The 27,794-nt window shown below is 41.3% G+C and overlaps 1 protein-coding gene across 3 annotated transcripts in view; it reads left to right on the forward strand.

Annotated features, from left to right (window-relative positions):
- atxn3 (ataxin 3) overlaps positions 1-27,794 on the forward strand; it is a 100,253-nt gene that overhangs the window by 30,791 nt on the left and 41,668 nt on the right. For all 3 annotated transcript variants that reach the window (XM_063046204.1, XM_063046194.1, XM_063046184.1), the window contains 4 exons: positions 7,471-7,556; positions 7,810-7,876; positions 10,363-10,450; positions 27,361-27,499. In XM_063046204.1, the coding sequence (XP_062902274.1) occupies positions 7,471-7,556; positions 7,810-7,876; positions 10,363-10,450; positions 27,361-27,499 (380 nt within the window). The remainder of the gene's footprint in view (positions 1-7,470; positions 7,557-7,809; positions 7,877-10,362; positions 10,451-27,360; positions 27,500-27,794) is intronic.

Below are 27,794 nucleotides of genomic sequence, written 5' to 3' on the forward strand. Positions count from 1 at the left end.
GTTCAGTTCCTGGGCGACTTCACTTTCAGTCCGTTCGCTACTGTATTCAGTTTCGATTGTTATCCTTTCCTCTTCCAATTGCATCAGCATCTATCAGTTCTTGGTCATGGGATGCCAAAACCTCTTCAACATCATCTTCTTCAACCTCCACAAACCAAAGTCACTTTGTCCTTCCTTTGTTCACCACAATCAAAACGCTTAATTATGTCTAGTTTTACGCTAAGTGTAACACCCTTACGAGCTCTTTCAGGCCGATACCTTAGAACTCATCTTGCTAATGGCTGCTCACAGGCACGTGTTTAAGCAATGCCGGCTAGAATGCAGTTCCGGGGGAGGAGCTTGGCTGCTCGGGGCGGGCGCTGCCTTTTTTTGTAACAGTGAAAGTACCTTCTGTTAGCAAAAACAGGTAACTAATGTAGGTCTTTCATAACAGTGAGGTTTTGTAAAGCGAACGTTCGAAAAGCAGGGGACACCTGTACTGAAACAGGAGTACTCATTGTTAAGGGGGACAGCCACAGGTACTCTCTAGTAATGACTCTTGCCCTTCCCTCTCCTGACTGTTACCCACTTATCTGTCTCCTGAGGCCCCGGTGTGACTACTTGCCGATAGCTCCTCTCCATCACCTCCTCACTTTCCCTAACCAGACTAAGCTCATCGAGCTGCATCTCCAGTTCCCTAATGTAGTCCCTGAGGAGCTGCAGCTCAACGCACCTGGCACAGATGTGGCTGTCCAGGAGACATCCCACATCTGACACCCAGTACAGAACAGCAGCCTTGCAAACATACTTCCTATTCCTATTCTTCACAAGTAACTTACCTCACTTCGACACGTTATCGCCATTGATCTAATGTGGCAGTTAAGGATCATTACATTAATCTCTTTGTGTCATGTGTTGCTAATTTACACTGCACAGAAACAGGCCCATGGACCTACAGAGTCCAGACCAACCATTGAACAACCAGCTCTACATCAGTTGCATTTTTAGTCACTTCACAATCTCATTAAATCTCACCAGGTTCTAGACAATTCATCATCATCATCAGGTGCCATGCCCAGTTTCAGCTTTGACTGCCATGGCCCACACACTCCTGTTTCGGGTCAAGTGGATCTATTCATTGGTTTTCATTTCTGGTTCTCCGGCTTCTGTCTCTATCATCATTTGTCTTTGTCTTCCTCTTGCTTTCTTTCCTTCAATCTTTCCCATAATTACCATGCATTCTAACTCCTCTTTCCTAATCACATGTCCAATGAAGTCAAGTTGTCTTTTCATGATTTCATACATTATTTCTCTTTCTGTGTTTGCTCTGTTCATGACATCCTCGTTAGATATTCGTTTCATCCTTGATATTGTTTGCATCCTCCTCAAAAACCACGTCTCTGCTGCTTCAATTTGTTTCCTCATGTTACTAGATACTGTCCAACATTCTGAGCCATATAACATAACTGGATAAACGTAACGTTTCAGTACTCTGAGGCGGGTTGTCATGCCCAGTTTAGTATTGGTCAGTATACTCTTCATTCTCGTAAAGGTGTCACCGTATTCTTTTTTTCATGTCCATGTCGCACCTGCCATCTGATGTCACCCAGCTTCCGAAGTAGCAAATGTTCTGTACTTGTTTTATGTCTTCCCCGTTTATTCTCAACCTGCAGATAGGATTCTCCTTCTTTTTGGATATCCCCATACATTCTGTGTTTTTGCAATTGATGATAGACCCATTTTTGCACTTTCTTCAACAACTATATCAATTAAGTTTTATAGTTCTTCCTCTGAACATGCAATTAACACAGTATCATCCGCATATCTGAAATTATTGATTAGACTACATATTAGATTACACAATTGATAATGGCTAACCTCCACATCTTTCCTCCACGTGTCAGAGGAAATCCATGCAGTCACATGAAGCATGTGCAGACTCCACACAGACCAGGTCAGGACTGAACCTGGGTCTCTGGCACCTTGAGGGAGTGGCTCCACTAGCTGCACAGCAGTGCTGCCTACAATGGCACAGTGCTTCCTCTACAACAGAGAAACCAAATTCAGATTAGGTAATTATTTTGCAGAACACCTCCTCTTAGTCCCTGATTTCCTGGATGCCTTGCAGTATAATTCACCATCTCGCTCCAACTCTTGCCTTTCTATTTGTGGCCTTTTGCTTCGTTATGAGGTTCAGCCAAAGCTTGCGGAACAACACCTCGTCTTCTGCAATTTGCAGTCTGTAGAACTCAGTAGTAAATTCTGTACATTTACATCACTCACTCTTTCTTTCTGTTTGTCTCTGAATCAGCTATTTCTGAGTCCTGAGGAAGGGTCTCATCCCAAAACGTCGACTGTTAATTCATTTCCATAGATGCTGCCTGGCCTGCTGAGTTCCCCCAGCATTTTGTGTGTGTTGCTTTGGATTTCCAGCATCTGCAGATATTCTCCTGTCCAATGGCAAGTTATCTTTTTTCCCTTTTTTCCTAAGTTTGGCCTGCTGAGCGTGTCCTACAGTCTTCTCATTAGCAACACAAACAAACAAGCTTAATTTCTGATTTGCACTGCCTGGTAAGGTCATTTAGTCTCAGCCTATCAGAAATATTCACTTTGGACCACCCACTTTTCATCATCTTTCATTGTTAGCTAAACTAATGTGTTTTCTCTCTTTTGCAGTTCTGGTGAAAGATCCCAGCCCTGAAACATTAATCCTGTTTCTTTCTGCAGATTTGCGTGACCTGCTGAATATTTCCAGTATTTTCTATTTTTATGTACATTTTATGGTTTAACTTGGCAGGAATCTGAGTTTTTTGCTTAAAAATAAAAAAAAAGGAAAAGTCGGCTGATGTTTATTTGGCAGTTATAAACTCTTGTACTGATAGCTATATAACAGATGGCTAGATTTGTTGAATAGTTTGAGACTAAGCATAATGGTACACAGAGGCAATGACCTCCATTTTGAGTAATGGTAAGCAATGAGAAAAATTGTAAATGAGTTGTATACACTGAATATCTAATGTACTTGTTTCTCTAGATGCCATTCATTTGTTACATTGACAATTCAGTTATTCCCAAGGTACATTGAACTTGTGTTTAGGAAAGCAATATTTCTAATTGCAGTTTATTTTGGGGGGAAAAAAATTCAAGCTTATGTTAAAATTGGCTGGAAATTTAAAATGACCGGATGGCTCTGACAGGGTCATATATCTATGGTACAAAACAAACAGAACTGTAAAATCGTATTTTGCTTTCTCCTGTAGAATGATGTGTAAATCTGAAGAATCCAGCTCAGAGTAATTGAAATTTTTTTACATGAATTCTTGATAATAAACTTAATGCAAGATTTGACCTTTTTTGGAATTAAAACTGGAGTTGTAAAATTATTATTCCCATTTTTTAATGTATATACCCACCATATACAGTGTGTATTTTATTTGCATCTTTTCTATTAATAGCTGATTATTTCACAGTGAGCGCAGTGATGCATGATTAGTCTTGTGACTCCTCTATGGCCTCTGTGATTCAACTAGTCATTGATGTGTTGTACTTTGGGAGTCTAATTGAGTTTTTCTGAAATAGTTCTTAGCACTATTTTATGCCATTTTTTCTCTCCCTAAACTGCCACAATACTCCTCTGATTGCTCTGGCATTCCATTGATGATTTCAGGGAAGATTTTAATTTTTTTTTCATTCAACGGTTTAAAAATCTTGGATGCTATAAATAGGACAGCAAAAAACCAATCTGGTAATGCGGATGTCCACAGACGTCAGGGTTTGTGTGGATAAGGAGGACAGAAAGGACCTGGTTCTAAGCTAAATTATTCTGTGAAGTATTCATGACATTGCTCCAACCTCCAACCAAACTACCTCTAGTAAGTCATTGTAAGAAAAATTCTAGTGAATTACTTCAATCTGTAAAACCATGATTTGGCATGGTCTACTATAGAAACAATGAATAGTAATCTAACACCCACAATTACAAATGAAGTATTGTACCATTTCACCATGAAAAACTCCGATCCTATACCTTGATTTTATCTGCTCTCACTCCATCCTCCCGCCACCCCACTAGGAATAGGGTTCCCCTGGTCCTCACCTACCATCCCACCAGCCTCCGGGTCCAACATATTATTCTCTGTAACTTCCGCCACCTCCAACGGGATCCCACCACTAAGCACATCTTTCCCTCCCCCCCTCTCTCTGCATTCCGCAAGGATCGCTCCCTACACAACTCCCTTGTCCATTCGTCCCCCCCATCCCTCCCCACTGATCTCCCTCCTGGCACTTATCCGTGTAAGCGGAACAAGTGCTACACATGCCCTTATACTTCCTCCCTTACCACCATTCAGGGCCCCAAACAGTCCTTCCAGGTGAGGCATCACTTCACCTGTGAGTCGACTGGGGTGATATACTGCGTCCGGTGCTCCCGATGTGGCCTTTTATATATTGGCGAGACCCGACGCAGACTGGGAGACCGCTTTGCTGAACATCTACGCTCTGTCCGCCAGGGAAAGCAGGATCTCCCAGTGGCCACACATTTTAATTCCACATCCCATTCCCATTCTGACATGTCTGTCCACAGCCTCCTCTACTGTAAAGATGAAGCCACACTCAGGTTGGAGGAACAACACCTTATATTCCGTCTGGGTAGCCTCCAGCCTGATGGCGTGAACATTGACTTCTCTAACTTCCGCTGGGCCCCGCCTCCCCCTCGTACCCCATCTGTTACTCATTTTTATGCACACATTCTTTCTCTCACTCTCCTTTTTCTCCCTCTGTCCCTCTGAATATGCCTCTTGCCCATCCTCTGGGTCACCCCCCCCCCGTCTTTCTTCCCGGACCTCCTGTCCCATGATCCTCTCGTATCCCCTTCTGCCTATCACCTGTCCAGCTCTCGGCTCTATCTCTCCCCCTCCTGTCTTCTCCTATCATTTTGCATCTCCCCCTCCCCCTCCAGCTTTCAAATCCCTTACTCACTCTTCCTTCAGTTAGTCCTGACGAAGGGTCTCGGCCTGAAACGTCGACTGCGCCTCTTCCTATAGATGCTGCTTGGCCTGCTGCGTTCACCAGCAACTTTGATGTATGTTGCTTGAATTTCCAGCATCTGCAGAATTCCTGTTGTTTTCCTTGATTTTATGTGTCATCATTGACTTCATTTATCTAATACAAGCTTTCACCTCTTTAAGTTAAGTATAACAGAGGCATAAGATTGATGTCCTCCTGTTTACCCTCTCTTGTAATGTCTCTAAATCCTCTTGATTGGAGTCAGAGGGTTAAACTGTGTCAGTGTAGCCTCTATAAATAAGTCTTAAAAGATTTGATGATCTAATGGATGGTGACTTGATGTTGCGTCATTATGTTCCCTAAAATGGAATGCACCACCTCCTCTGGGTTCCGTTCTGAGTTTCACAACATTCTACCTTAGAGATATTTGCAGTCCTTTATCTAAATTCTGGATCTCCCTACTCATTAGCTTTGTGGGAGTACATTCATGGAAAGGACTGCAATAGTTCAAGAAAGTGGCTCACCTCCTTCTCAAGAGCTGTTAAGGGTGGGTGATAAAACCTAGCCTTTCTCGTGAAGCCCACATTCCAAAAAAGTGCAAATAATTCAAATAAATCAGTGAAACTTTAGGTCCTGATGAATGTATAACACTGTGAAAAGCAGTCTTAGGCACATACATACAGCTAGCGTTCCTAAAACTTTTGCACAATACTTCAGTAATTTTATGTATTGCACTATACAGCATATGTTAGTGATGATAAACCTGATTCTGATACGGGTCTCTATTGTGGTCTGAGAGTGGGGGGTGGGGGGACTGGAAACATGGTTGGAAAAAAGGGAAGAGAGAGTGGAGGGAGTGGGAAGCACCAGTGAGATATTCTGTAATGAACAATGAATCAATAGTTTGGAATCAGATGACCTTCTCAGGGCTGGGTGTGTGTTCACCCATGCCCCAATTCCCTACCCCTGGACCTGGCACTCCTTCTCTGCCACCAATCTCACACACCCCTTGTGGCAATCCAACATTTTTTGCTCCCACCAGATTTACAAATTTGCTCTCCGCTCCACTTTGACAAATACATTACTGTGCAAATGCCTTAGGCACCCATATATATATATATATAGATAGGTAGATAGATAAAGATAGATATTATAGGCATCCGTTAGTCTCGTGAGACCATGGATTTGCGCCTTGGAAGGTTTCCATGAGCAGGCCTGGGCAAGGTTGTGTGGAAGACCGGCAGTTGCCCATGCTACAAGTCTCCCCTCTCCACGCCACCAATGTTCTCCAAGGGAGGGGCACTAGGGCCGATATAGCTTGGCACCGGTGTTGTCGCAGAGCAAAGTGTGGTTAAGTGCCTTGCTCAAGGACACAACACACTGCCTCAGCAACCTTCAGATCACTGGACCGACGCCTTAACCACTTGGCCACGCGCCAACACATAAAGATAGATAGATAGATATATATATATATATTCAGTTTTTTAAAAGTTCATTTTTTTCATGGTAATGCCTACCACAAAAGTACTGGAGTATTTTAAAAATCCATCTGATTCATTAATGGTGTTCAGAGAGAAAACTCTGCTATTCTTGCCTGTTTTGGTAAATATGTAGTTCCTGTCCCACCAATATGGTTGACACTGGAATGTCTGATAAAACCAGGATGAACAACCAATACTAATATTTTTGGTGCTGTCCACATCCAATGCGTGCATGTATTAAAAAAGAATAGGAGGACAGATTCCTGATGGGTCAGAGCATGAAGGGATATGGGGAGAAGGCAGGAGATTGGGACAGAGAGGAAAATTTGATCAGCTGTAATGAAATGGCAGAGCAGCTTCGATGGGCCAAATGGCCTAATTCTGCTCCTATATCTTATGGTCTTATGAACAGGATTTGAAGTGTAGAATTACACTACTGAGGAGTTAAAACAAGGGGGACTTTTTGTATGTGCAGGCTTGAAAGAAACTTCGATCTTTTCTTACTGCTCTCCGCACTTCCCCCTTTCCATCAAGGCTTGTAGCAAAATGGAATCAGTTGAAGGTTAGGATTTAGGGTATCACAGTACACAATTCTTGTGTACTCATACAAGTACACAAAAGGATACTGAAGGCATACTGGGAAGTGAATTGAAAACTACGTGTGCAAAATTTATAGCTACACTGTTCGTGCATTTAAAAAATCTTCTCTGGTGGCCAGACCATTTGCAATTTGTTTGCAGATTGATCATCCAAGGCAATGAGGTCAATTCCATAGAGAAATTATCTACAAACACTGGGCAAGTTGTCATCCTAATTGTTATATGGTCAGGAGGGTAGCCAAAAATATGAAACCAGTACAAGTTTATTGATAAATATTTTAAATTCCTGCTGAGATTTTTGCATGTGTTAAGAACAGATATTGCTTATAGAATTATTTATTTTAAATGGGCTCCATTGTATCTCTGTAAAAATCCAAAGACCTTTCAAAGAAATTTTATTTCTGCAGGTGATTAGTAGTGCCTTGAGAGTCTGGGGTTTAGAGATTACCCTCTTCAACAGCCCAGAATATCAGCGATTAAGGATTGATCCAGTGTAAGGCACATTTTATATATACATACGTAAATACAGTGTGTTGTCATTATTTTTATTTAAATTACAATTACTGTTTATGTGGATCTTAATTTTCAGATTTTGGACTTTTTTTCAAATATACTCTTAATACAGTCACAAATGAGCAATAGCCATTTTGTTCAGAAATAGGCATTTTGAAAAATTAAATTGATTCTTTCAACAAATTCCTTGTGAAACAGATTAAGGTCTATCCACGTGTTTGTTGTTTCCACAGAATTGAAAGGGCATTTATATGCAACTACAAAGAACATTGGTTTACAGTACGAAAATTAGGAAATCAGGTAGTTTACTCTTTAACATTAAAGAATTGGTATGGAATTTTGAATCTCACCTCCATGGTATGAGAGAAATTAAACCATTCCCTTTACCAATTTTTTCCAAGATTTCCAATGATTGTTTCATCTCTTTTGGGGACAAGAAACTTCTTAAAAATATTCTCTTCAGTATTCTATTAATGCAGCTTGTTAGACTTACTGCACAGTGTCATAGTCCCAGTTTCTCCTTTCTCAAGAACCTTAATTAACAAAATGTGAGCTTGTGTTTAAAAAAAAGTTTGTTGTGAAGATGTAGGATGTTAAAATATTGCCACAGAATTGCAGTGTTTGTTAAGTGGATTCTGTCTTTTCTGCTAAGCCAAGTTACTCACTCTCTACACATGAATATAGTCCTATCCAAACTGACATGTATGCCATTTTAGCACTCTTTAACATAGTCAATCACATAAGCTCTGCACTCCTTTGAAGTCCACCCTGTACTGTTCATCCCAGGTTGTGGCAGGGTTTTGTTCCTGTCAACTGTCTGTAAGTCAGAAATATGGCAGTGAAACAAGTTCCCAGGTGGCAGAAGATGTGTGCAGACTCATTGCTCTGTCAAATCCATCCCACTGGGTTCCGAGGTGATTGAATGTATGGGCTGCATATAACCTGGAGAAGACCTGGAGTCCATTAAATATGAAATGAACCAAGCAGTAATGTCACCATTCCCCCACCACCCCGAAGCATCTATTATTGGCTCCCTTTTCTTCACCAACACACTGTGGCTTGGTGGCTTTTACTGCTCATACTGGATAAGTCTGTTTGGTGCTATAGGCACCAGATGTTCCGGTGTACTCCTAGGCCCAGCCCTCCGCTCCCTGGGTACATGAAGACATTTCGTCTAACATCCAATGAGCTGCAGTTTCCCGAGAGCAATGTAACATGTAATTATAAAGTGTTCTTCTGTGCTGGTTCACAGAGATGTACTTAATAAATATTGAGGCAAATGAGGTCAAAGAGGAGGTTTCCTGAAAGGACCAAAGCAATTTGTTTTGGTCCACATTCATAAGTTCTGTACCCTTGTCAGAAATTCCATCTCCCTCACAGGCCACTGCTTCAGATTGGACCAAATTAGCAAATTTGACAGCTAATTGAATTCTGGGCTGATTCGCTGACACCCTTTCTCATAATCAGTACAGACTACTTGCATCGGTCTATCAGTCACTGCAACCCTCACCCTTATGCCTTGCACCTCCAACCTTAACAAGTCCAGTGCTGTTTTTGCTAACTGAATCCTACACTTTTCATCAGTTACTTCTGCACCACTTGAAACTGTATCAGATTTTATCTTCTTTTTAGGCCCATCACCCCTACTGGGGTATAGGCCGCCCACAGCAGCTCACTAGAGTCCTCCGTCCTGGGCTAGTCTTTCAAGCTTTCCCAAGTGTAGCCCATCTTCTTGGTGTGTCCTTCCTCTCCCTCTATTTTCTGTAGCCCTGGATTTTTATGGGATGGAGTAGCTAGCCCCTGTTTTCACAGCCGAGCTTGGGAGTGAACATGGTGGAGTTACTGGATTTTATACTCGCCCATTATATCTGACCACATGAACCACCAATTTCCCAATGCTTCACAGATGAACTTTCCAACCTGTTGTTTAAGCCCTTTCTTGATCATTCCATCCATCATCTTTTCCTACCACGAGCCGTACATTATTTGCCTTCCATACTTCTATTGACTATCCTAACTGTATTTGCCCAATGGCAGTTTGGACTACATTTATCCAGATAGTTCAGCCTCAGCTTTTTACATAGATGCCACAGTCTGATATTACCTATATAAATTTGCCCACTTCACTGTATTTATTTAAATGTACTTCTTTAAACATACCTCTGACTCTCATTGCCTGAATATTTATTATTTGAATTACTATGAGCCAGCATGGAATGGTTCTTTTCTGTATTTAAAAAACATCTTATAAATACATGATGCTCAATGTAAGAAAGTCAGACCTTATACAATGAAATAAAGTGTGTATTTCTGCAGTTTTCTTTACCTAACTACTCTACCACAGCGCATTCCGCTCCCCCCCCCCCACCCGATCCCTCTCTCAACCTTGTAGGAAATTTGATCCTATCCCCAGTGGTGATGTACCAGGTGACAAGAGGGTTGCTTGATTGCAGGTGACAGGGCAACAACATAAAAACTACTGCCCTACCATATTCAGAACTGTCAAACTCATTATAATCAGTCAAGATCACTCAGATATATTCAAAAACTATTAAAACCATTGAAAAACAACATCAAATACTAATAAATTAAGTCTAAATTGATTAAGAATGTTATTGTACTTTGCAGAGTTTACCACCAGATGGCGCAATTTTTTTCCTCTAGATTTATCAAACAATACGGAATAATTTACATCTCCTTTAAAATAAGCTAATGAGAAGATTATGCATCTGTCCAATAAATATGCATAGATGTAAAGAATAACCGATGCTTTCTTTTCTGGGCAGTGGTTTAACTTGAATTCTTTATTGACGGGTCCAGAGTTGATCTCCGACACTTACCTCGCCCTATTCTTGGCTCAGTTACAACAAGAAGGTAACCCTTATTCAATATACTTGTAAATTGTTTTATTATGAATATGTGTAAAGAACTTTGTATATTAGCTTTTGATGCAATGGACTTGGTATATGAAAGTAAGGAGGTCTTGTTGCAGTTGTTCAATGCTTTGTAAATACCACACATGGAATATTGAAGGCAGCTTAACTCTCATTACTTGAGGAAGGATACTCTTGTCTTTTGAGGTGGTGTATACTTGGTAGACCAGACTGATCTCTAGGTGAGAAAATTATCTATAAAATAAGTGTGCGGTTTTAGTCTATATAGAATGAAGGAGAATGAGATAAAGAAATCAGGCAAATGAAATACATTATCTGAGAAGAATGCAATGTAATCTCTTTGATTCTTAGAGTGATTGATATGATAGATATTAAAATGGTTTCTGAAAAAATCTAGAAATAGGGAATTTATATTCAGAATAAGGAGTTGATTGCTTAAGACATCCCAGCCAGAGATGAAGCATTTCATTCTCCTAGAGGAACGTGGATGCTCTGTGAGTGAGTGCATGCAAGCTGAGATCAATAGATTACTAAACACTAAGCAAATTAAGAGGCAACTCCGCCATGGACGGTCCCAAGCCCGGCTGCGAAAGGAGGAGGGGTGACCTTGGGGCTAACAACCCCATCCCGTAAAATTCCAGAACGACAGAATCACCAACAGAAGCTCCAAAGACCTCATCCTGAGAGAGGAAGGATCTTTGAAAATGTGGACAACCTGAAAGACTGGCCCAGGACAGAGGACTCTGGTGAGCTGCTGTCAGCAGCAGCAGCCTATGCCTCAATAGGGGTGCTGAGCTTAAATTAAGGGGCAAGAGAATCACCGGGGAAGTCCATGATCTTTTACAATCCCTGCATTGCTGAACACCAGAGCAGGTTCTAGTGGCCCATTTTTGTTTTTATTAATTCAAGGGACACATGCTCTGCATTTGATAACCCATCCATAATTGTCCTTTGAGAAAAAGATAGTGAACTGCTGTTCTTGAGGTGTGGCTATATTCATAATGCTGCTAGTGGATTTTTATTCTAACTCTGTAACAGTGAAGGAATAGTGACTTACAGTGAGTAATTTCCTAGTCACTAAGGACCCTCAACATTCAGGATATGCCCTCTTATTTCTACCGTTGGGAAGGAGGTGCGGGTGCCTGAAGAATCACGCTCAATGATTTAGGGACGACTTCTAAGAATCATAGAGTCGTAGAGCACTGCAACACAGAAACAGACCCTTCAGCCCATCTAGCCCATCCCGAACTTGTCGTCTGCCTAGGCCCATAAACCAGTACCCGGAACAAAGCACTTCATACCCCTCCCATCCACGTACCTATCCAAATATCTTTTAAATGTTGCAATCAAATCCTTATCCAATACTTCTGCTTATTCCATACCCTCACCAGCCTCTGAGTGAAGAAGTTCCCTCTCGTGTTCCATTTAAACTTTTCACCTTTCACCCTTAACCTATGACCTCTAGTTCTAGTCTCACCCAAAAAGCCTGCTTCTACTTACCATTTCTATCCCCCTCATAATTTTGTTTATAAATATCAAATCTCCCCTCATTCATCTGTACTCTTAAGACAGTGTTTCCCAACCATTTTTAGCCCAACACCTCCCAATGCACTTTCATACTTGCCAACACCCCCTAAAGCACCTTCATACTTGCCAGTGCCCCTCTTCAGTTGACTATAATTTCAATATACATATTGTAAAAACACGTCTACCATATGCTAACATGAGAAAAATGATTCTGATTTAATTTTTTATTTGTCTTTAAGCTTAGCTTACACACTACCTGTGCACTGTACAGCAGCTTCGATATCAATGCAATCATTGAGCTTGATGGTTTTTAGCAAGAGTTGAAATATCTGGTTCAAGTTGTGACGTAGTTCAAGTTGCATAGTCTAGTGTAGCCTTGTGCTGTCTCACATAGTCTTGTGTAGTTTTGTGTTGTTTCATGTAGCACCAGGGTCCTGGAAGAAGGTTGTTTCATTTTTACTGTGTACTGTACCAGCAGCTTATGGTTGAAATGATGATAAACTTGACTTGACTTGACTTGACTTGACAGCAAAAGCCTTAAGTCCCCATGTATAACAATGCCCAAGCTGTTTCTGATTTTGTAGCTATGTGGTTCACTGCAGTGAAGCCGCTTTCAAGGCAGGAGGATGGAAATGCAAGGAAGAGCAGTTTGGCTCTTCTCCAAAGACCAGGAAATTTTGTTTGACTGTGTGGCCACATACCACAAAAGCTGACATTTTTGAAAAATATTTTTGCTTCTTCATCATTCTGAACTTTGATCATTTCTTCTTGCAAGCTATCTTCCTATTCCTTCACCTTGCAAAGAAATGGGTTAATTACCCAGTCCAGAATTTCCAAATCGCTCAAATCCATGAATCAATTCTAAACATCCTTCTTCAGTGACTGCAGGTGTAAACAGTACTCTTGCAAATCACTGTCTGTGAAAGAGAGTGCCATACTTGTCATGCAGGGAAGCTGTGAGAACATTCTTCTCCCAATGTTTCTGCACTTCTTGCCTGGATTAAATTGAAATTATCACCCTGCAATTTCATATTTAGAATGTTCATTTTGTCATACAGGTCGTCTAGGTATGCCACATCACCACATAGAAATTCAATCTTGTTTCCCAAGCTCTTGTCGACTTTGAGCAAAAATTAAACCACAGTGTCAAAAAGATCTAAGAAACAGTTTAGGCAGCAGCCTTTTGACGGCCAACACACTTCAGTGTGAAGAAGCAAACATTCAAACTCTTCATTGTTATCTTGCCATAACTGGCAAAATATTGTGCTATTTAATGGATGCGCTTTAATTTTGTTGATAGCAGATATTAGAAGAGTTATGCTTGAAAAAAGTCACTGGCTGAGGTTTTTGGCTGCGAGATGTTGACGATAAATTACACAATGGATTTCAAACAGACTTGGAATGTCTTTTTGCATAAGTACCAACAAACCAGCATGGTGGCCTGTCATATATGATGCTCCATCTGTTGCACAAGAAATCTTCTTCCTAATCAGAATAGTTTTATCCTCAATATACATTTTAAGCTTGTTGTAGATTGATTCTCCATTAATATTTGTTTTTAAATTTTTATAAAAGAGAATCTCTTCATAAACTTTTCCATTTTTGATAAACCGTGCATATGCCATTGGCAGTGCCTCGTTGTCTCGCACAGTTGACTCATCTAGCTGTATCCCAAATTCTGTTTTTTGTAGCTCTTTGCATTGTTGATACTCAATGTCTTCACTCATTTCGTCAATACAATAAGCTACAGAGTTATTACTCAGAGGAATTAATTTTAAAATATTGGTATCCATTTTGAGAACAGTGGTGGGCACTTCTGGTACAGCAGGCATCTTTCACCAATTGCATGAGCTTTTCCACACTTTCCTATCATTTTGGAAATGTTCTAAGAAGCAATGAGACCACTATCGAGGTCATAAATAAAACAAGTGTGCAACACTTTTCAAATGCTTCTTTCGTCTTCTGAAACTGAGTAATACCAGAAGTAGCCTTTTCAGAGTGTCTTTTACAGAAGTGTTCCTGCCATCTTAATGGTTTCATGACTTTATTAGACAGTACAGTATTACAAATAAGACAGATGGGTGTCACTGATCTGACAGTAACAGAATAAAACCATACTCCGGGATTGTAACATTGTATTGACGCAGTATCTGTAGTTTCTGTTTCTTAGCAGGATTAGAATTCAAGGCTTCACCGCCTTCAGACTCATAGAGATCACACTGTACGTAATTATCCTTCATTAATGGGGCTAAATTAAAATTAAAGATTAACACAAACTGGGAATGCCTATCGGATGTTGATGACAGCAGCGAGTTGACACAGATGGAACAATGGGAGCAGCACGCAAAGGAACAGTGAGGCAAAGATGAAGACGATTATAACAGTGAAAATTACATTGACAAGGATTCCGATTGGAATCTGAATGTTAGTCGGAATAGAGCTGGTGTTTGGCAAGCTACTTTTATACTATTCCAGTTAGTGTGAGTGACCAATCACATAAGGCCTCATGATCCCCACAGATGGTTCTTAACTGCACATATGAAGCCAAGGTCGCTTTGGACATCTCGAGGAATCCACGGTGTTGGCATGCTCACTGACTGGTTCTATTTCACTGCCTGTGGAACTATGGTTCTTCCTGTGTTCTAGTGCCTCATCCTTTCTTTTTGGAAGTGCCTGTTCTACTCATGGTCGGTCAGGTCTCCTACCTCAAGTTAGGATGCTGCTTACTCTCCCCCACCCCCGCCCCCCACCCCTAGGATCTTGAACACCCCCAACAACCTCTATTTCCCTTAATGCTCCATTAGGACATGTAACCGTCCCTGTTGGGAATAAAGTCCTAGCTTGTTCAACCTTTCCCAGTAACTCAGGTCCTCAAGTCCTGGAAACATCCTTGCCTTGTATTTTTTCTGCACTCTTTCAATCTTTTTGACATCTTTCACGTGTTAGTTGAGCAAAAGTGCACACAATACTCCAAATTTGGCTTCTCCAACGTATTATACTTCAACATAACATCCCAACTCCTGAACTCAATACTTCGATTTACGAAGGCCAATGTGGCAAAAGCTTTCTTTACGAACCTATCTACCTGTGACGCCACTTTCAAGGGATTATGAATCTATATTCCCAGATCCCTCTGTTCTGCATTCTTCAGTGCCGTACTGCTGTCCATGTAAGTCCCACCATGGTTTGTCCTCCCAAAGTGCAATCCCTCACACTTGTCTAAATTAAATTCCAGCTGGTACAGATTCCGTTGCAAGCTTTGATAGTCTTCCTTGCTGTCCTTCACACCCTCAATCTTGGTGTTATTGATAAATGTGCTGATCCAGGTTACCCCATTATCATCCAGATGGTTGATATGCTATAGATGACAAACAGCAATGGATCAGCACCGATCCCTGCGGCACTCCAGAAATCATGGTCCACCAATCAAAGAGGCTGTCATCGATGACCACTCTCTGGCTTCTCCTGCAAAGCCAATGTCTAATCTAATTGATTACCTCATCCTGAATGCTGAGCGACTGAACCTTTCCAGTCAAAGGCCTTGCTAAAGTCCATGTAGACGACATCCACTGCCTTGCCTTCATCAATTTTCCTGGTAGCTTCCTCAAAAAACTCTATAAGATTGGTTAGGCACAAACTACCACGCACAAAGCCTTGTCCACAATCCCTAATTAGTTCCTCTATTGCCCTTACAGTGCATATCTACACAGCTATGCAGCGAGTTAAACAACTTCTGAAAAATCATCCAATGTGGAAGCTTTCTTCAGGGTTTTTAATGAGATCTCTTACTTATGAAAAGATATTGCTGTTTCAAGGGCAAATAAAGAGAAGATGGAGATGAACATCTTTCCACCTTGTGCTTCAAATCAAATCAAAACAAAACTAACCCACACAGGAAAAGATGTAAAATACAGTTTACATACAGGCAGTGATGTTCATACAGAATAAACTGTGCCTCTTGAGGCCAGAACACTCTCTGCCTGGCATCCAATAGTCAAACTTAACTATTAAACCTAAAAGTCAAGTGATCACTAAGTCTTTAGCAAAAGAAGGATAGTCTCAGGGAATGGTCTTGAAAATAGTGTCTTTAACCGTCCTCAGTTCAAAAATACCAGCCTTGATGATGTAAACGCGAAGAAATCTGCAGATGCTGGAATTTCAAGCAACACACATAAAAGTTGCTGGTGAACGCAGCAGGCCAGGCAGCATCTCTAGGAAGAGGTACCGTCGACGTTTCGGGCCGAGACCCTTCATCAGGAGGGTCATATAAGCTGCTGATGGTCAGTAGCATGCCACCACATACAGAGGGTCTTTTGGTATCAGTGAGCTGGAAAGTAAGGGTGTGGGTAATGATCCTATCCAAGGCCCACACTTTGCTGCATGGCGGGACGTCCTGGCCAAGATCAAGATTCTGTAGAGCTTTGGCCAGATCTTCAAATGGGAAGAGAGATTCTTTGATTGCCTCTGGAAAGACATAGCATTTGTTCAGCCTCTGCCTTAGCATTTGTAAACCCTTAGCTGGATTATTAATGTGAATGCCTCTAACCCTTCTTGCATGTTGCAGTGACTCCCCATCAAGCTACTTACAAAGAAGGTTGAGCTCTTAGTTAGATTTGAGACTTAGTCCTTCCACAACATTGCAAAAGCTTGACTTTCGGGACAGATAACTGGCAGACTGGTTCTTGAACACCTTTAGTCATGTTGTGACTGGATCTCGATGAGCAAGATACCAAGACAAATGTAATGCACCTGCAGCTCCTGAATGAGATCACTGTGGAGACTGGCTTGCCAAATGTGTGTCCTGGGATGGATGTAAGTTCAGTCTGTCCATGTCTGGGCAGTGGGATTGGCATCACTAGCAACTCTTGACTGAGGTCGTGGTTGTGGTGGGACTGTGGGGGGGTGGTGGGAGGTTGTGGGTCTTTGCTGCTGTTGACCTTGACTGTCAATACCTGGACAATGTGAAAGGCATGTTGGCTCCCTGTGGTGTGGACAGCTTCTTGTAGAGCTGGACCCTGTCTTTTTATATCCAAAATGTGTTGCGACATATTTAGTAAGATGCATTGGCTGTTGTGTCAGCAAAACATAACTGATTCTGGTTATAGACTCACCACTGTCTAAGTCAGCTGCTGCTTCATCCACCTTTGCCTCTGTTGAGGCAGCCTCCGCTTCAGATTCCTTCTTGAGCGCATTCTTGACCACAATTGAGAGCATCCTGACTGGCTGCATCACTGCCTGGTATGGGAACTGTACCTCCCTTAATCGCAGGACTCTGCAGAGAGTGGTACAGACAGCCCAGCGCATCTGTAGTTGTGAACTTCCCATGATTCAGGACATTTACAAAGACAGGTGTGTAAAAAGGGCCCGAAGGATCATTGGGTACCCGAATCACCCCAGTCACAATCTATTCCAGCTGCTACCATCCGGGAAATGGTACCGCAGCATAAAAGCCAGGACCAACAGGCTTCGGGACAGCTTCTGCCACCAGGCCATCAGACTGATTAACTCGCACTGATTTGAGTGTATTTCTATGTTACATTGACTGTTCTATTTATTATAAATTACTATGATTTCACATTGCACATTTAGATGGAGACATAACATAAAGATTTTTACTCCTTATGTCTGTGAAGGATGCAGGAAATGAAGTCAATTCAATTCAATTCATTCAATATGGCCTTTAAACGTGCTGTCTCCATGTCTATATGAGCTTTCTCCATTTGTGTCTTGCTGCTTCAGCTCTGGCGCGGGCTTTTGCTGCAGCTCTGCTAATTTTGGTTTCATCTGAGGGTCGCAAAGGCATGATCGATGAGCCACATTCTAACCTGACTTCCAGGTCTTGGAGATCAACATTGCTCGGGTCAGAAGCCAGCATTACAGTCTATGGCATTCAGACGCATCTCCAGTCTGTGTGCGATGCCTTGAGGATGAATCATCTTTACTCTCTACTGTTCGAGTAGTGTGTGGCTACAGAACTATTCAGCGAGTTAAACAACTTTTCAAAGGTCACCTGATATGGAAGCTTTCTTCAGGCTTTTTAAAGAGTTCTCTTACTTAAGAAAAGATATTACTGTTTGAAGGGTAAATAGAGTACGGAGCTGAATGGGTTTCCATTGTGCACTTCAAAAGGAATCAAAACGAACCCATACAGGAAAAGATATTTAAAAAACAGCTATGTACAGGAAGTGATGTTCATACAAAATGAACTGCACTTCTTGAGAACAGCACAATCCTGTCTATCCAAATACTTATATATCCGGTCCCTTAGTATACCTTCTAATAACCTACTCACTACTGATGTCAGGCTCACTGGATTATAATTTCATGCCTTATTCTTAGAGCCTTTCTTAAACAATGGAACAACATTAGCTAACCTCCAATTCTCCGGCATTTCACCCATGGGAAAGGAAGTTTTAAATATCTTTGCTAGGGCCCCTGCACTTTCTGCAGTAGCCTCCCACAGTGTCTGAAGGAACACCTTATTAGGCCCTGGGGATTTATCCACTCTAATTTGCCTCAAGACAGCAAACACCTCTTCCTCTGTAATCTGTATAGGGTCCATGATCTTGCTGCTGCTTTGCGTCACTTCTATAGGCTCTGTGTCTGTCACCTGAGTAAATACAGATGCAAAAAAATCCATTTAAGATCTCCCCCATCTCTTTCAGCTCCATGCATTGATGACCACTCTGGCCCTCCAGAGGACCAATTTTGTCTCTTGTTATCCTTTTGCTCTTAATATATCTGTAGAAACCCGTGGGATTTTCCTTCATCTTGACTGCTAGAGCATCTGCATGCCTTCTTTTAGCCCTCTTGATTTCCTTCTTGAGTGATCTCTTGAACCTCTTATACTCCTCATGTACCTCATTTTCTTCTTCCCGCCGTGCTCACTCTTCCGCTTCACCATCAAATTTCTGAATGGCCCATGTGACACTACCTCATTATTTGTTTTTCTTTGCACAGTTTATTGATTTTGTGATTTATCGCAAGTTGTAAGTTTTTGCACTATACTGCTGCCACAAAACAATGTACAGTATTTCATGTCGAATGAATCAGTGATAATAATTCTGATTCTGAAGTCAGAATTGTGTATGGCTTGGAAGGCAACTTCTAGGGGGTGATGTTCACGTGCTTTTGCTGCCCTCACCTTTCGAGTTACTCAAGTGTTGTGGGTTTGGAAGATTCTGACTGAGGAGGCCTGGTGAGTTTGCTGCAGAGCATCTGGGAGATGGCACAAACTACTGATACTGTTTGACAGTGAGGAGAGAGTGAATGTGGATCGGTTGTTATGTCCTGTGTGATTCAAGCATCCTAAATATTGTTAAAGCTGCACTCATCCAGGCCAGTGGTGAGTAGTCGTCATGTTTCATGTTCTTAATTTTAGTTCAGTAAGTAAATAAAAGATAAAATGATAGCTCACTTACTGTTAAACGTTTTACAGACAGTAGACATATCACTATACTCACTTCCTGATTCACAAAAACCTTTCTACCATTTTCCTGAAGAGAAGAGAGGGTTGTTTAGAAGGGTCCACTTCAACAACACTCAAATCTCCAGCTATCCAGGATTAAATAGCCCCCTGGCTGACATCCCATCCACCGCTCCCATCAATTTGGCACCCCTGTCAGGAGTACATTCCAACTGCAGGATGCACTCCAGCAACTTCCAATGACCAACGACTGCTTGAACAGTTCTTTCTAACACAGTGACCTCTGCCACCCAGAAGGACAAAGGAAATGTCATCATCTACAAGTCTCATATACAGAGAAACCATCTTGTGTTGGAAAAATATCACATTTTTGTCATCTCAAAATTTAATTCTGAAGTTAAATAACGCTCTAGGAGCTCTATCACTGGACAGGGTGCAGCATTTCAAGAAAATAAAAGTTAATTCCACACTCACCCCATCTTTCTGTTACTGTAATAGAGATAGAGTCCGTCTTGCCCTTACCTACCACCCCATCAGCCTCCACATCTGACATATTCTCCTCTGCAACTTCCGTCATCTCCAAAGGGACCCTATCACTAAATATACCTGTACCTCCCATCTCCAGGGACATATTCTCCTCTGCAACTTCTGTCATCTCCAAAGGGACCCTATCACTAAATATACCTGTACCTCCCATCTCCAGGGACTTATCCCTGCAACCTTCCAGGTTTGGCAACACTTCACCTGCAAATCTGCTGGGGTCCTCTATTGTGTCCAGTGCTCCCAATGCAATGCAGCTCTCTTCCACATTGGTGAGACCCATTGTAAATTGGGGGACAGCTTCGTCAAGCACTTCTGCGCCATCCGCCACAAGGGAGACTTCCCGTTGGCCAAACATTTTAATTCCCATTTATGTTCCAAAGTGTCGATCCATGGCCTCCTCTTATGCCAGAGTGGAGGAGCAACACCTTATATTCCATCTAGGTAGCCTCCAACCTGGCAGTCTGAATATCGATTTCTACCCTCGGTGAACAAATGACTTTTCACTTCTTCTCACCTGCCTATCCCTTCCCATTGGGCCCTCTCCTCCTTCCCTTTCTCTTATTCTCCACTCTCCTCTCCAACCAGATTCTTTCTTCTCCAGCCCTTTACCTTTCCCACCCACCTGGCTTCACTTAGCACCTTCCAGTTAGCCTGTTTCCCCCATCCCTCATCTTTTTGTTCAGGCATCTTCCCCCCTCCCCCACCCTTCCTTCTCAGTCCTGAAGAAGGGTCTCAGCCCGAAATGTTGACTGTATATTCATTTCCATAGATGCCGTCTGACCTGCTGAGTTCCTCTAGCATTTTGTGTGTGTTGCTTTGGATTTCCAGCATTTGCAGAATTTCTCTTGAAAATAAATATATTATCAAAGTACATATGTCACTATATATTACCCCGTTACTTATTTTCTTGCAGGCATTTACAGAAAAATAAAGAAATACAATTTATTAAAAACTATACATAAAAATGACAAGCAACATGTAAAAGAAGACAAATGTGCTAAATAAATACATAGATAAATAGATACATAATACTGAGAACTTGAGTTGTAGAGTCCTTGAAAGTGAGTTTGTAGGTTGTGGAAGCAACTCAGAATTGAGGTGAGTGAAGTTAACCACACCAGTTCAGGGGCCTAATAGTTGCTGCCATCTTCTCAAGGATTTTAATGTGGTGTGTAACGCTCTGCTAATTGAGACACAAGTGACTCAACAAAGAATCTCGGTGGGTCAGGCAGCATCTGTAGGGGAAAGAATTTGACATTTCAGGCCAAAACCTGCATCAGGACTGAAAGTCATCCTGAAACATAATCAGGTCCATCCCCCGCCTCATCCCCCAACACCCTACAGGTGCTGCTCGATCCTCTGATATCCTCCAGCAGATTTTTTTTATTGCTGACCTTTCAGGTGGATTTAAAAATGTAAAATTTCCAGGTATTCTTTTAGAGTTCATGCAAATTACACCACCGAGTTTTCCATTGCTTTCACAAATGACGACAAAGACTCATTTGCTTTAGTGAACACTCAAACCAAATGAAACTTTGCATATGATTATATGTTTTAAAAAAACCTGATTTTCATGAGCAATGGAAGTTAGCTTTCACAATGTTTTAAGGATTCAGTTTGGCACGAACACAGAAAATTATACTGAAAAAGCTGAGGTACAATAGACAAGCAAGAAGCTGGCTCTCTCAGAAAATATCAGCAGAAAATTAGGCAGGGAAATAGAATTCTAGAGCAGAATAAAGTTCATAGTTGTTCTATATAAGAGTTGTTGAAGGTGGAAATTCCTGCTGTGTCTAGTACATTAAATTATCTTGCAATAAAAGTGCAAAAATAACTTGCATGATTTTTCAAAGCTAAGTACAGCCTTTCAAAATCTCAATCCACAGTGAGGTGAAATGACTCTATAATTAAATTAAGTGCAAATTTAATCCATTCCTTTCCACCTTTTGCTTCTGTGTGAATTTAGTAAACACTGATAAATGGTACAGTTTCCACTGTGGTATCAATATTATTTTTTTCCTGTACTGTCGTTGCTTCTCTGAATATTTAGTGAAGTTTCCTTTACTCTGGCCTAGCGCCATGCTCCATTCTCAAACTGAACGGAACACTTAACGTGAAATTCTGCATTTCCCTTTAAATTTTATTCACTGAAATGCTGTACACTAAACAGACAATGAACTAGAAAGTAAGTTAGTATTAATTTCAAGAGGCCTACAATATAACAGCAAGGTTGTAATGTTGACATTTTATATGGCATTGGTGATACCACACTTGGAGTATAATGAGCAATTTTAAACCCCTTATCTGAGGAAAGATGTGTTGGCATTGGAGAAGGTCCAGGGGAGGTTCACGAGAATGATCCTAACAATAAAAGGGTTAACATCTGAGGAGCATATGATAGTTCTGTAACTTTCCTTGCTGTTCTTTGGAAGAATGTGAAGGGGCGGGGGGGGGGGGGTGGTGTGGTGGTGATCTTAGTGAAGCCTATTGAACATTGAAAGACCTAGATAGAGTGGACATGGAGAGGATGATTCCTATAGTGGGGGAGTCCTGGAGGAGAGGGCACAGCCATAGAATGGAAGGATGTCCCTTTAGAACAGAGATGAAGAAATTATTTAGCCAGAGGGTGGTAAATCTGTAGAATTCACCGCCACAGATGGCTGTGGAGGCCAAATCAGAGGCTGATAGGTTTTGATTATTGAAGGTGTCGAAGGTTATGGGGATAAGGCAGGAGAGTAGGGTTGAGGGGGACAATCAGCCCTGACTGAATGGCAGAGCAGACTGGATGGGCCAAATGGTGTCATTCTCTTCCTATGTCTTATGAGAATCAAACATTTCTAGAAGAAGCTATGGAATGTTGAACATGATTGATCGTGTTGTATATACTCGTGCACTACTCACTTTGCACTTATGACTGTGAGGCTAAGCACAACTCCAGTGCCATATTCAAGCTTGTCATAGGCCGAATCAAAAGTGGTGACGAATCAGCATATAGGAGGGAGAATTAAAATCTGGCTGAATGGCACCATAACATCAAGCTCTTACTCAATGTCAGCAAATCCAAGGAGCTGATTATTGGCTTCCAGAAGAGGAAACCAGAGGTCCATGAGCCTGTCTTCATCAGCAAATCAGAGGTGGAAAGAATCAGCTACTTTAAATTCCTTGGTGGTGTTATTTCGGAGGATCTGTCCTGGGCCCAGCACATAAGTGCAATTACAAAGAAAGCACAACAGTGCCTCTACATCCTTAGGAGTTTGTAGAGATTCAGCATGACACCTAAAACTTTGACAAGCTTCTATAGATGTGCGGTGGAGAGTATATTGACCAGCTGCATCACAGACTGGTATGGAAACACTAATGCCCTCAAATGGAATATCCTACATTAAGTAGTGGATACAGCCCATTCCATCACAGGTAAAGCCCTCCCCACCATTGAGCACAACTATACAGAGCATTGTCATAGGAAAGCAGCATCCATCATCGGGGATTCCCACCACCCAGGCCAGGCTCTGTTCTCACCGCTACCATCAGGAAGAAGGTACAGGAGCCTCAGGACTCACCACCGGGTTCAGGAACAGTAATTACCCCTCAACCACCAGGCTCTTGAACCAAAGGGGATAACTTCACTCAATTTCACTTGCCCCATCACTTGACTTCCAGTCAAGATGGCACCAGCAAACACTGATACCTCGAGCAATGTTTTCTAGATAGTTCGCAAAGCTATTTATTTCACTTCTTGTTTGTCTTCTCTTTACCTTAAATGTGTTTCTGGAACTGTTAAAGCCTGCGATTTACAGTTTGAATTGAATTGAGTGACCTGGCGCTCTGCTGTCTTTGAGAACATTCTGGGAGGTGACTGTAAGCCTTGTGGCGAAGCTTAGAGACGGGGTGCAAACCCACAATCAACTCCATTTCGCCAGTTAAGGTGTCCATTAATCACTGATTAAAGCACAGAGGAAGATTGAAACGGTGAGGCGAAGGCGGAAGGTGAATGAGTGTTCAGCACTGAGTTCCTGCCTCTCGCTGCTGCCGGATAAGATGTTTGAGTGTGACCACCTATCACTTGTTGCTGCTGACTAAGGTGTCTCCCTCATTGCTCTATCTCTGCGTTCGAGTGGTCTCCCTCTCCCTTGAAGAGGATGTTACCAAAATTCTGCAATTTATGGATTGGACTGGACTCTTTGCAGTTTTATAACTTTTATATTTGTGCTTTTGTCCATTTAATTTTAGTGTATTTTGTAAGTTTTTTTGTGTGGTAGGGGTTGGGATTTGTTGTTCATGCAGTTCGCCCACTTCGTTTTTCTGTGCGTGGAGGGAGTGGTTGGTGCTCTTGTTACCGATTTGTAAGTTTTTTATTGTGCAGTGGTGTGTTTGATGTTCTTCTTTGAGTGATTTCCATAATTTTCTTTGATTTGTTGCAATCTGGAGAAGATGAATCTCAGAGTTGTATAATACACACATACTTTGTTAATAAATGAACCTTTGAACCTTTGGACTCACTTTCAAGGACTCTCATCTCATGTTATAGAGTCATAGAAAAGTACAACACAGAAGCAGGCCCTTGGCCTGTCTAGTCTGTGTTGAACCATTTAAACTGCCTACTCTCATCAACCTGCACCGGGACCATAGCACTACGTGCCCCTACTATGTACCTATCCAAACTTTTCTTAAACATTGAAATCGAGCTCACAAGCATCACTTATGCCGGCCGCTCATTCCATAGTCTCGCCACCCTTTGAGTGAAAAGAAGTTTCCCGTCATGTTCCCCTTAAACTTCTCACCTTTCACCCTCAACCCATTACCTCTGGTTGTAGTCCCACCCAACCTCACTGGAAAAAGTCTTCTTGCATTTACCCTATCGAGACCGCTCATAATTTTGTATACGTCTATCAAATCTCCTCTCAATCTTCTACATTCTAAGAAATAAAGTCCTAAGCTATTCAATATTTCCTTATAACTCATGTCCTCCAGACCCAGCAACATCCATGTAAATTTTCTCTATACTCTTTCAAATCTTATTTACATCTTTCCTATAGGTAGATGACCTCAACTGCACACAATACTCCAAATTAGTCCTCACCAACATCTTATACAACTTCAACATAACATCCCATCCCCTGTACTTTTTTCCATTAATGCTGCTTGGCCTGCTGAGTTCCTCCAAAATTTTGTGTGTATTTCCTGTACTCAATACATTGATTTATGAAGGCCACTATGCCAAAAGCTTTCTTTACAACCCTTTCTACCTGTGACATCACTTTCAATAAGTTGCCTCTGACATCCCCCTCGTACCTACTTCCAAGCACCTTAAAACTATGCCCCCTCGTGTTAGCCATTTCAGCCCTGGGAAAAAGCCTCTGGCTATCCACATGATCAATGCCTCTCATCATCTTATACACCACTATTAGGTCTCCTCTCATCCTCCGTCACTCAAAGGAGAAAAGGCCAAGTTCACTCAATCTATTCCCATAAGACATGCACTCCAATCCAAGAAACATCCTTGTAAATCACCTCTGCACTCTCTCTGTAGTATCCATCTTGTTAGGCCCTGGGGAATTATCCATCCTGATTTGCCTCAAGGTAACAAACACCTCCTCCTCTGCAATCTGTACAGGTTCCAAAAGTTGTTGCTGCTTTGCCTCACTTTGCCTCACTTCTATAGATCCTGTGTCCATCTCCTGAGTAAATGCAGATGCAAAAAAATAATTTTAAGATCTCTCCCCCATCTGTTTTAGCCCGCACATGGTTTACGATTCTGATCTTCCAGAGGACCAATTTTGTTCCTTGCAATCCTTTTGCTCTTAACGTATCTATGGAATCTCTTGGTATTCTCCTTGGCCTTGTTTGCTTAAGAAACCTCATGTCTTCTTTTAGCCATCCTGATTGCTTTCTTAATTGTTCTCGTGCATTTCTTATACACTATAAGCACCTAATTTGTTCCTATCTGCCTGTACCTCCTTTTTTCTCTTAACCAGGGATACAATATCTCTTGCAAACCAAGGTTACCCACACATTATCTTTAACTTTTATTCTGTCAGGCATTTACAAGCTTTGTGCTCTGAAAACGTCACTTTTGAAGGCCTCCCACTTACCAAGTACACCTTGGCCAGAAAACAGCCTGTCCCAGTCTACATTTGCCATGTCATTTCTGATACCATCAAAATTGTTCTCGATAATTATACTTAATTATTTAATATTATTATTTACTTACATTTGCATAGTTTGTTGTCTTTTGCACACCGGTTGAACACCCAAGCTAGCATGGTCTTTCATTGAGTCTATTATGCTTATTATTCTATTATGGGTTTACTGTGAATGCCCACATGAATCTCAGGGTTTTAAATAGTGACATATATTCACTTTGAACTTTAATGTTAGTATCGTGGAGATATTCCATTCCAGTACTACATTCTACCTTGTAGAGTGCAGAAAGGTTTTGGAGACCGAGGAGATGAGTCATTTACTGAAGATACCCAAATTATTGTAAGCATAGTATTTATTTGACTGTTCAGTTAAGTTTCTGATCAGTAGAGATCATGCAGACCATGCTGTGAGATACAACCATGGTAATGACATTGAACATCGGGGAAATGTGGTTAAACTCTCTTACAACAGGCAGTTAGTGGATGATGAAAACCACTTCGCACACAGAAAGCCCCAGCTAGATTATTGTTCATATCTTTCTGCAAATTGTTATGGGGGTAAACCATTTCTATTGTAGAGCAACAGATTACTTGTTTTTTTTCAGTGATAGAGAATCAGAATTTCACAGACAAAGTGGATGCTTGGGATCTTTAATAGGTGGTACAGATATCAGAGCTGTCTTCTCAATAAACAGTGCAGTATTTTTTAAAAGCTTGCTTTTAAGGTGGAGGTGGGGTTTAGAGGCAATATGAGGGGCAAGATCTTTACACAGAGATTAGTAGGTACCTGGAACAGTGGAAGCAGGCATATTGGTGAAGTTTAAGAGGCTTTCAGATAGACACAAAATATGGAGGGAATGAAGTTATATGATAATACACAGGAGAAGAAAATTTAGAATAAATCAGCATTAAGATCACACATCATGGGCTTACTACCCTGTCCAGTGTTGTACTGTTTTTGTTCTAAAGTGATGTGTAGTGCTTGATCTTTAATTGTGACTTTCTTATGCATATGGCTTTTAATCAAAATATGGACCATCTGGTTGTTACACCAGAAGCTAGTTTAAATTGTTGCTGATTCGTGGTCTGAGCCAACAGGATACTTCACAACATTCTGTCACAGTTCATGTAAATTATAATGAGCTGTGAATGCTTGGCACAAAGGGAGTTTATGTAAAATAGAGCTTAGTGAAAATAATTTGGGATTGGTTAGTTTGAAATAAAAAGAGATTAATGTTGTTTATCCCCCAGGTTATTCAATATTTGTAGTAAGAGGAGACCTACCAGAATGTGAAGCTGATGAATTACTGAAAAGGATGGCAGTGGTACAGCTAGAGAGACCAAAATTAATTGGAGAAGAGGCAAACCAACAAACAGAAATTGGGCACAGGTACTGTGGATCTAAAGGCTAAAATTCTATTCCCTTTTGTAAAATAGCCTCAGAGATTATTTACCTGCTCTATGTTGCTTCTGGTCCTAAGGAAATATGTAATATTTTGGCAGTGATCCTAATTCTATTCGATTAGGAGTATTGGTGGTGATTGATTTAACACTGCTTATTTCCTTCATTTATTTCCACAGAGATCAGAAATGTTCAAGATATGTGAATGCCTTTTGTGAAAAATAAACAGTAACCTAATTACTTAAAAAGACTAATTATTGTTGGGAAGGAAATATCCTGTATT

The sequence above is a fragment of the Mobula hypostoma genome, chromosome 1 (genome assembly GCF_963921235.1).
Source record: "Mobula hypostoma chromosome 1, sMobHyp1.1, whole genome shotgun sequence".
NCBI classification, from domain to species: domain Eukaryota; kingdom Metazoa; phylum Chordata; class Chondrichthyes; order Myliobatiformes; family Myliobatidae; genus Mobula; species Mobula hypostoma.